Genomic DNA, 9840 nt, shown 5'->3' with positions numbered 1-9840 from the left:
CATTTGAGTAATGTTTACTCCGGGGAAATACTTACAAGGCTGTAATTGTTGAAAAGAAACTTTATTGGTCACTAATACAGAAACACAAGGGACTACTGAGCATGCTCAAAACTCAGCTGATGACATCATAGCAACATGAGCACATAGAGGCGGGGCTAATCAGTGGAATTTCCGCAATAATTGAAAATTGACAGGTTTAATACAACGACTCAGAGTGTGGAAGAGCGAGAAAACTAATTTGTGTTTGTCAGGGCTGCTGTTAGCTTGATATCAGTGTCTCCATGACAAGTACTTGACTGTGTGATTAGCCTGTGTGTTGCTCAGTATTTCTGAGCGCTGTTGAGCAGCGACTCCCTCTCCATCAGCAACTCTCCATATCGCTGCTGAAGTTCTCTCTCTCTCTCCATCTGTCTCTCCACGTCCTCACGTAGAGCCTAAAACACACACACAAACTTTGTGTTTGAATGTCATCAGACAGTCCCTGTTCACCCTAAGAAATAGACACAGTACTGCAAAAAAGATGTTCAGACAGCATCATCCACAGAGGATGAAAATTAGATCACATTTTTAATCCTCTGATGGTCAGTTACCTGTTTATTGGGTACACTTAGCTAAAACAAATGCAGTCTGATGCAACAGTCATGAAATAAATTCAGCCTTCATGCAGTTTGATTTTCAGTTTTGTTGATGTTTGTCAATTGTATGTTTATTATATTGAAGATTATTCGTTTGTGATACTGTTGAACTGTCTTGTCCTATACTGACAAGTGTCTTTATCATGGGTTTCTGCAGGATTCAGCTTATTACATTTTAAACATTTTAGGAGAAATATCAGATAAAATGCAATTTAATTTCTGTCTTGCCATGATTCCAGGCAAATTATGAAAGATGCCTGAAGCTAGTGGTGATGATGGGAACTACAGTACAGTCTATCAAGTGCATGATTTAATTGAGATTTTTCACAATTTGCCAGTACTCATCTGAATATAAACGCTACTTAATTATTAGATGTATGGATCACGCTGTTATGCATCTGTACAGCTGACATCAGTGCCTTTGGCTGGCTGGAGTAAATACTTAAACACTGTTGTGAAGTACATTTAAGTCATAAAGACTTCATGACCTGCAGATACCCTCCTGTCTGTATAATACAGTTGCAGCAATGCAGTACAGCTAGGTGTACTTAATTTAATGGCAACTGAGGATATAACAGGCCAACAAATTGTGGAAAATACCCATCACAACTTTATAGAGTCCATAATGAACAAAAGAAAAAAAATGAATTTCTTGTCATTAAAGAAGTTAGAGCCATTAGCTGTCATTTGTTGTTTGATAAATGCCTTCAATGATTAATCATTTTCCAAAATTGACCTATTGATTAACTGACTTCAGCACTACACTACTGTCACCTTCTTGGTTAATATGTTGGAAATAACAGCATTTGTTTAGTGATATACTGTGTGTGTGTTTTAAATGTATTACCTCTAGTCTCCTGGGAATGGCAGTATCTTCTTGTTTTTTCAGCTGAGTGAAGGTCTGGAGCTCTGTGGCTGCCTGCTCCACCTAGTGGACAACACAAGCACAACAATTACTATTACAAGTTAAAAAAATATTTAGCAAACTTCACCATCTTCAGGTTAAATATGGCTATGACCTCAACTTATACTCAGAGTAAAAAATAAATAAGAAAGTTATGTTTTTTTGTGTTGAAATGGGACAAATTTTAAAGGAAACTTCCTGATTGCAGAAGTGAATCCTGGCAGATCAAGATAAACTTTGCAGTGTACAGTACCTGTTCCCACAGTTCATTGTGCTGCTTCAGGAGCCCCAGTGCTCTTGACTGAAATCCTCCCAGCAGGATTTTGAGTTTCTTCTCCAGCTTAGCTGCTCTCCTGGCCTCCGCTGTCATGTGACCACGGTTCACCTGGAGGAAGACAAGATATACAGACCTCAGTGTCTGGACCAGATGTGTACAATTTTATACAGGTTTTGGGGCCTGGTTTCAGAATGTTTTTTAACAGGTGACGCTTATTAATTTCTGTTGTTTCTTACCTCGAGTTTTTTCTCCAGGCTTTCAATACGGTCCTTCTTTGATGCCAGGTTGGCTCTGGTGTATCTGTTCTGACCAGGTAGATATAACACCTGCAGAAAGAGAAGGACAGACGTAACTCAAGGATGTCTGTTAAATGTGCCTGTTGAGTCCAAACATTTGGGTTCAACCTTTGACTTTGTATTTTTGGGACAGAGGGATGCTTACCTGTCCGTAGCATTCCTCCCACACCTGGCTGTAGGCCTCCATGCTGAGATCACCGTGACCCATTCCTGTCTTCACCACCTCCATTTCTGCTGCCAGTACTGTTTTAGCCTGTTTATTACCATGCCATATAGATACATCATTAACAAACATTTCTCATGCATAATATATCTGCATACCAGTTAAAGTGCTGTTAGACATCTAAACATGTTTTTTGACCCAACTAGTACTGATGAAATGTTGATTCGTTAAATAGTATGTCCACGGTCATTTAAGTGACAACAATTCTGATATCTGAATCGATTAATTAAATAATTTTTCATGTTTGTATGTGTGTTACCTGTTCCATCTCCTCTGTGCTGATTGACTTGTAAGAGTGTGTTTCCAGGTAAGCTATGTGTGATGCGTTGTTTGACGCAGAAGTGGGGCCTCTGGTTTTGCCGCGCTGCAGTTGGTTGGCTGCATTGGCCGACGGGTGATGCAGGCAGTCGTGGTGCAGCATGGTGATCATTTCCTGTTTGATCAGCTCCTCAGCCAACTGGAGGTCAGAGAGCGGCTCTATGGAAGCGGGACGGAGGACGGACTCGTTTACCTGCAGAGACGGGTGGTGACAAATGAACATCATCATGCTGAGACAACTGAAAGAGCTTGTGTTCAAATTCATCGTCCATCTGGAGGAAAAGTTAAAAAATTAACACAAAAACCATCAAACAAAAGTAACTTTCACATTATCCTAAAATGTCAGGTTTAAGGCATCATCACATCACACTTGCATCCTATAAATATTTGCTCTGTTTCCCTTGCACTTTTAATATCATCATCATCTTTTTTTTATTTTTTTATTTTTTAGCATACTGAAACTTGCTTGCTTACTTCTTACTTTCTAAAGCCCCAGGTTTTAAAAGGGACTGGCAAGTACACTGAAATACACTGTCCTGGTATATATTGTCAAAACGTCAATGGTGTTTACATTGTCGACTTGATGAAACCTTAAGAAAGCGACTGTGTTTGTTACCTCAGTTGGTCTGGGGAGATTCCTCTGAACAGCTGTGTGGCGCAGCTTCAGCTCCTTCTCTCTTTCTGCCTCCCGCTGAGCCTGACACACACACAAAATGGTAAACGTTTGTTTGCACTCAAGAAACTCAGATTACTTCCCAAAGAAAAACTCTACAGTGCTACGATGCTGTGTATGTACATATGTGAGTGAATTTATGTGCATACCTGCTTGCGTGCCTCTATGTCGGCTGAGTCCTCTATGAACCCAGTGTCTGTCTCTGTTTCTTCGAGTTCTTTCTCTGCATTTTCTGGAAGAACAATCTCAAAGTCGTTCTTGGGAACAGGAAGTGACATCAGGCCCTGCTTCAGCTGCTGCAGGCTTTCCCTTTGCTGTGTGTGGAGGAGAAAGATAACAGTAAGTTTGCAGTTAATTCATACTTATTATTTACTTATTAATATTTTATATTATTTACCTTTTTTAAGATATAATATCAATATTTTCTTGTTTAAATTAAATGATTTTATCATGCAGGTCTGGTTACATTTATTACTTTCAACCATAGACTGTATATATGACATCTGAAAACTTATCTTGATGTTTCCATCCTATTAGAAGTGGGTCTGAGTTGTGTATATACAGTATTACATGTATATCACGGGTGTATATTTACCATGTGCTTAGCGTATGCAGGGTCAGTCAGTTGCTCCTCGCTGTTAATATTCAGTTTGTCTCGCAGAGGTGTACGGCCAGGGGTCAAACCCGGGGTTGCAGCCCCACGTGGAGTCATCCCTCCTCCGGCTTGAGGGGTCATGCCCTCTGACCCCTGACCTGGTCCAGGAGTTCTGTTGGAGATGACATGACCGTTAATGTCAACACGTACAGTTGTCTACTGAGTCATCATTTAAATGTATGGCATTATACAGAGATAAGGTGATGGCACTATTAACCTGAATGGTGTACTGAGAACAGTGTTGGGTGTTTGTATCTGCTGCCGCTGAGGTGTCACTCCACTGAAGTCACTCTCGTGCAGAGGAGTGTTGAGGCCTCCCTTCAGAGGAGTGTCGATGTTGGTCAGAGCCATCAGGTTCTGAGCTTCCTGAAAACACAGACACACATGAATTGTACATAAGTGATAAAGGAAGGCAATTGATATCCAAAGATGTGCGTGAATACCATGCATTTCTGACATTTCATAAAGTTGTGCAATAAATCAGTTCAAAAACTAAAGAAAAAAAGCAAAAGATTAATCAATACCAAATACAGTTGTTGAGAAATGTTCCTAAAACGAGATCAGTGACAGGCTGAGTTTGCATAATGGCCACAAACAAACTCACATAAATCATCACTCAAGAAATACAATTATGGAGCAATGAAAAAAATTCCTTGAAAGTGTTGCTTATCTGACTAAAAGAGTTTCCCACTAAGAATCAAAAAACTTTAGTGTATATCAGGTGTTATGTGTATCTTTGTTACCTGTAGTATCCTGTCCTGGGCAGCAGGGGTGCGGGGGGTACGTAGTCCCGTTGTCATGGTGTTGGTGACGCTGTACTCTGACAGGAGTGTGGATGAGGCTGAGTTACCACTTTCACTCTCCTCTGCAGCTTGACGGGCGACCTCACTGGCGACACCCAATTTGACGACTTCCTCCAACTCTGCGTCACTGATCTATGGAAAAAAGTTCATATAAATATAGAGAAATACAGTACCTGGGAACAGAGAACCAATGAAAAATACTGGACAGGACATTTGAATCAACTGCAGTGGTCAGAGAGATTTATCAAACACCGAAATTAAACTACACATGGTGCTTACCTGTGGTGCAGGTAAAACCAGTTTGGAGCGTTTTTTGGTGAACTCTGCCACTCCGCTGGTTTGGAGGATGGCAGACGGCAGATCGCTCTCTTTCTTCTTCTTTATCTTCTGTTTATCTTTCTTTCTCTCCCTCTCCTCACGCTCACTACAGATAAACAACATGGTTTATGAATGAAGAGGAGTGTGCAGTGTACATCAATCAGGCTCATTGTTTTTCCTTTAACACTGTTTATATAAAGTTGTACAGTACTAAAGTGACTGTTATTTTTATGTATTTACTGTACTTTTATATTAGTATAAGCCTCATATGTGTGTCTCCCTGTTAGTCAAACTGTGTGTATAAAACACAGTGAATAATGTACTGACTTGCGTAGTTCTCCATCCAAGTGCTGCTGTCTGAGTCGTTTGAAGTTTGGCTCCAGTGCGTCATACTGCTCCATGCTGGTGTCATAGAAACCCTAAAAGTTTAAAGTCAATTAATACTGTAGCTTATAAACACAAATTATAAAGACTTGTGCTTGTGTTTTGTAGATTAAACAACAAAAACAATGTCATATTTGATAATACTGAAGTATAGCTCAGCCGCAGTTACCGGTGCAGGCTTCTTTTCAAAGGGGATTTCGGCGTTGTAGTCCACTCCTCTCTTCTTCTTCCTCTTCTTCTGAACATCGATTCCTGCTGCTCTCAGCTCTCTGCGCTTCTGCAGAGCAGCCAACCGTCTAAAACAGGATGTCAATTACAGACAGTCAGTTATGATGATTTTTACAGCATGTTAGCACCTTTATAAGCATTGTCGTCCCAACAGGAAAAACTAAGAAAACCTGAGAATGGATTTTAAAACAAACAAACAAAAAATATTCTGTCAACATCTGTGTGTTTTTGTGTGTGTGTAAGAATTCAGTCTAACCTGGCTTCCTCCAGCTGTTTCTCTCTTGCCTTCCTCTTGGCTTTCTTGCCCTGGGTATTGGCCAGTCGAGCCCTGGCCTCTGATAGCATTTCCAACTCATCTACAGGTGGTGAGACAGGCAAACAAACACACACATACATACCATTAATATATTTTATGGGACACATACATTTTAAGTTGAAACTGCTGTCTTTTGAAACCACAAACATGAAAGAGAACTTATTTGAAATTGAGTACAACCTTCCAGATGATTGCTGTATACAGTATTCCTTTAATGAGCAAATGAAAACTTAAACAACAGCTACTAAAAATGAAAAAAGGTAGCTGTGAAGTAAATAAGATTCGAAGACAACTCTGTATCTTAGATTAGAGAACATTCAAACAAAAGCTTCTGGAAAGGTTACTCTCTTAATCGTCTGCAACAGTATGACGTATGTTACTTTACCTTCATCCATATCCACAGGGTCAGGTCTGGCAGGTTTAGTTTCAGGATTGGGGTCAATCTCTCCTGGTTTCAACTTTCTGGGGTCGTCTCCCACTTCTTCCTCATTATCTCTTTGAGCCGCCTTGTCTCTACACACACATTAATAAATATAAACTGGGAATCATAATTGTGAATCTTTCAGTTAAACTATTTGTGTCAAACATATATAATGTATAAACATGTGTCAGGTTGTACAGAACCGTACAGCAGGTATTCGTAGTGCTCTAGACACTGGGCAGCAGTGCGTCCTATGATAGGCGCAATGGTCCTCCACTGAGTGGGCATCAGCTTGGCCAAATGAAGCAGCTTCTCCTCCTCCTCTCTGGACCATTCTGTTTTCTTGATGCTGGGATCCAACCACTCATACCTGCAGACAGACAGAAATCCAATCCATCTGATCTCTTTGGCAAGAGAAACTTCCATACAGTGGAATAAAAAGGTACCAGGATTCAGTTACACACAAGGAGTCTTAGCATAAGGCTTCAACATCACAAAATGTGAATAAGTGAAGAGATCTGAATACTTTCTGAATATACTGTACATACAAAAATGTCAAGGACAATCGCAGAAAACTCTATGTACAATACACAATAAATAGTTTAAATTTGTCCAAAGAGAGTTTTACAGTTGTTTATAATCAGTTCCATTAATATGGTGAAAAGTACTCTTCCCAAGTGCAAAACTGCTATTAAAGATCATTTTTACTTCTGCAAGTCCTGTATAACCTTGAAAACTGAATGAGCAGAGAGAGAAAGGAGAATATCTGCAGTGGAACGGTTGTGATTTACGTCACGTCTTTGTGTCACACTCACCATCTGGCTTTACACTGTTTGGCAGACTTGCGGTGCAGAAGGGAGGCAATACGAGACCACTGGTTTTTCCCATATTTCATCACCGCCGCCTTGAGGATCTCATCCTGGATAAATGGGCAGACACACACACACAGGCACAAATTTATAGTATAATCTTTCCATGTCTTTGATCCAACCAATCATATCATTCAACCCTCGGCTGCATTAACCTCCTGGGGCTGGGTTCCTACTGACCCCCACTGTACACTTTCATTATTCCCCCAGGCATGGGGAAGTAATAGGTGACCTGGAGCTGAAATTATTAGTTGATTATTTGATTAATTAATACTACAACTTTGATAGTTGATGAGTCATTTTAATCTTTTTTAAACAAAAATGGCAATAAATCACTTCTCCTCCTCAAATGTGAATATATGCTGGTGTCATAGTTTCCTATGATAATAAACATTTTATATTGTTGTCAGTTGATCAGCCAATAAAAGCAGTTAACTTGGGCTTTGGGGGTCAATGAGGGGAATTTTTCGCTGCTCAATTTGCACACTCAGTGTTCTTCAGTTTGTCAAATTGCACAAACTTTTTTACTTTGCATAATCCTTACACAACGACTAGCTCAGCAGGCATGTGAATATGTATGTATAGGAGTATAAGAGTGTATACATACGAATGTATGCATATGTGGAAATAATGTGTTTTGAATATCTTCGTCTTACAAAAAATTTTCAGTTTGTAGATTTTAAGACAGTTCATTATAACCTACAATATAATATTGTACTTCAGAGGTGCAGAGTTGTAATAAATTTGCAATTAATCAAATTATATAGGCCAAAATACTATGAATTAACCTTGGGATTATGGGGGGCCCTGGGCATTTACCCACATCACCTGGTTGGTAATGCAGCTTTGGTTTAATCCGACATTATGAACACTGATGAGTGACCACAGATCTTTGCATGAAACAAACATTCCTGTTGCTGTTCTAACTTATCGTTAGCTCAGCTGCGAACATTTGCAAAGTCGAATACGATACTATATCACTATATAAAGGTATCTTAGGTAAGTTACATTCCTGCACAGCAACAGTAACCAAACTATTTCGACATAGTTGGCAGAGACACCAATAAACCAAACTTGCTACGCGGGCTAATTTAGCATCTAGTTTCATGCTAACTAAGACCTATAGGTTTGCTATAACTGTTTAGCATCGAGCTAACGCTGCTAGCCTTGTAAACACGTACCTCAGTGTTGCGCCAGACGCCTCCTTTTATCATAATACGCGGCATCTTGGCGGCTCGTCGCGCTCTCTTCCCACTGCAGAAATGTTATAAGTGATTCTCAACCTGCTGTTGAGACAAGCGGCGTAAATAGTTTCACTAAAACAAACAAAAACAAAAAACACAGGTACAATCAGACCACAGCGAGGGAGCAACGAACGTGCTCTACGCCGGAAACTTGTGTCACAGAATTCAACGGGTCTACCGCAATGTATTGTGGGTATGATGCTTCAGGTGTTACGTCAAAAATTGTTCCCCCGGCAATTGGTATTTTGCTTAACCACAACCGCCTGAATTTACTCCTGTCTCCAACCTGATCTTTTTAAAACTTAACTCAGCCAGTTAACTCTCCGACACCCAATCATAACCTAATCTCAGATGTAACCCAAACCGCAGAGGGCAACGGCGCAGGGGACACTATTCGAAGACGGAACAAACTTCTGCATAACACCAGTACATATCAAAATCTCAATGAGTGATCTGTTTTTTTGTTTGTTTGTTTGTGTGTTTTTTTGTGATATAGAGAGCTACAATCGCGAATATACAGACCAAGAAGAAAAAAAGCAGACACATTAGTTCCAGTGAATGCACGAATGATGATACATTAAAAAAATAAATAACACAGCACTAACACAGCTGAATAACTTCTTGCAGCTCAAGTCTTGGATGATATGGTTGATGGAATTCTAGGAAATACAGATAACATATATGGTCATTTTTTCATATTGTTATATAATAATATTCACTCATCAGTGTGCCTCTATTATTGTTATTCAATCATTGTTAAATGCAATAGTACCCTCTTGTGGTTGTGGAATATACTGGGACTTGCCTGCTCAGATCTCATCAGATCAGATAATCTGAATATAGACCAAGGATTTAAGTCAGGGATGGGCCGTTATAGACTTGAAGGGCTGAGTCTTCAGGATTTTACTCCAACTAAGGACTCCACCTGCTGTTACAAGCTCACAATCACTCCATACCTAAGCAGGCACGGTTTTTATTCTGCTGTTACTGTTTAGTGTTACTTTTAGTCTCTGTGTCTCTGTAGCAGGGTTAGAAGTTCACCACCAGGCACTAGAGGACTCCCTAACCCCCCAACAATATTACCTAAAGACCTTCAAACAGCATATTTAATGTGCACGATTGAGTCATTTTAACGGATAAAATTACTGAGTGGGATTATTTTTTAGACAAAGATAGCTCTAAATGTTGTTTACACCCATCAGCCTTCCATTGCAGTAGTGATTAAAGGGTTTAATCAGTGAATTTAAGTGGTGTATTTAAGTGACTTGTCCCCTCA

The 9840-nt window shown here is 39.8% G+C and overlaps 1 protein-coding gene across 1 annotated transcript; it reads right to left on the bottom strand.

The window, feature by feature from the left end:
- Positions 1–42: 42 nt before the first annotated feature.
- cdc5l (CDC5 cell division cycle 5-like (S. pombe)) lies at positions 43–8731 on the bottom strand. The gene is made up of 19 exons (XM_018660855.2): positions 8502–8731; positions 7267–7370; positions 6660–6821; positions 6416–6543; positions 5971–6070; positions 5656–5782; positions 5430–5521; positions 5064–5208; positions 4725–4916; positions 4199–4347; positions 3922–4093; positions 3476–3640; positions 3270–3350; positions 2595–2846; positions 2258–2365; positions 2053–2142; positions 1793–1924; positions 1483–1563; positions 43–434 (listed from the first exon to the last, which is right to left on the bottom strand). The coding sequence occupies exons 1-19, from the start codon at positions 8544–8546 to the stop codon at positions 321–323; spliced, it is 2439 nt and encodes an 812-aa protein (XP_018516371.1). The 5' UTR covers positions 8547–8731; the 3' UTR covers positions 43–320.
- Positions 8732–9840: the final 1109 nt, after the last annotated feature.

The sequence above is a fragment of the Lates calcarifer genome, linkage group LG16_LG22 (assembly GCF_001640805.2).
Source record: "Lates calcarifer isolate ASB-BC8 linkage group LG16_LG22, TLL_Latcal_v3, whole genome shotgun sequence".
Taxonomy (NCBI): Eukaryota; Metazoa; Chordata; class Actinopteri; family Centropomidae; genus Lates; species Lates calcarifer.
This window is presented reverse-complemented; position numbering and strand designations above follow the sequence as displayed.

Bases quoted from the DNA above. Each gene is read 5' to 3' on its own strand.
- cdc5l (XM_018660855.2), bottom strand. From the start codon at position 8,546: ATGCCGCGTATTATGATAAAAGGAGGCGTCTGGCGCAACACTGAG. The intron at 2,143-2,257 runs GTAAGCATCCCT...CTCTTTCTGCAG, and splicing joins GGGAGGAATGCTACGGACAG to GTGTTATATCTACCTGGTCA. The intron at 1,925-2,052 runs GTAAGAAACAAC...GTCTTCCTCCAG, and splicing joins GCCTGGAGAAAAAACTCGAG to GTGAACCGTGGTCACATGAC.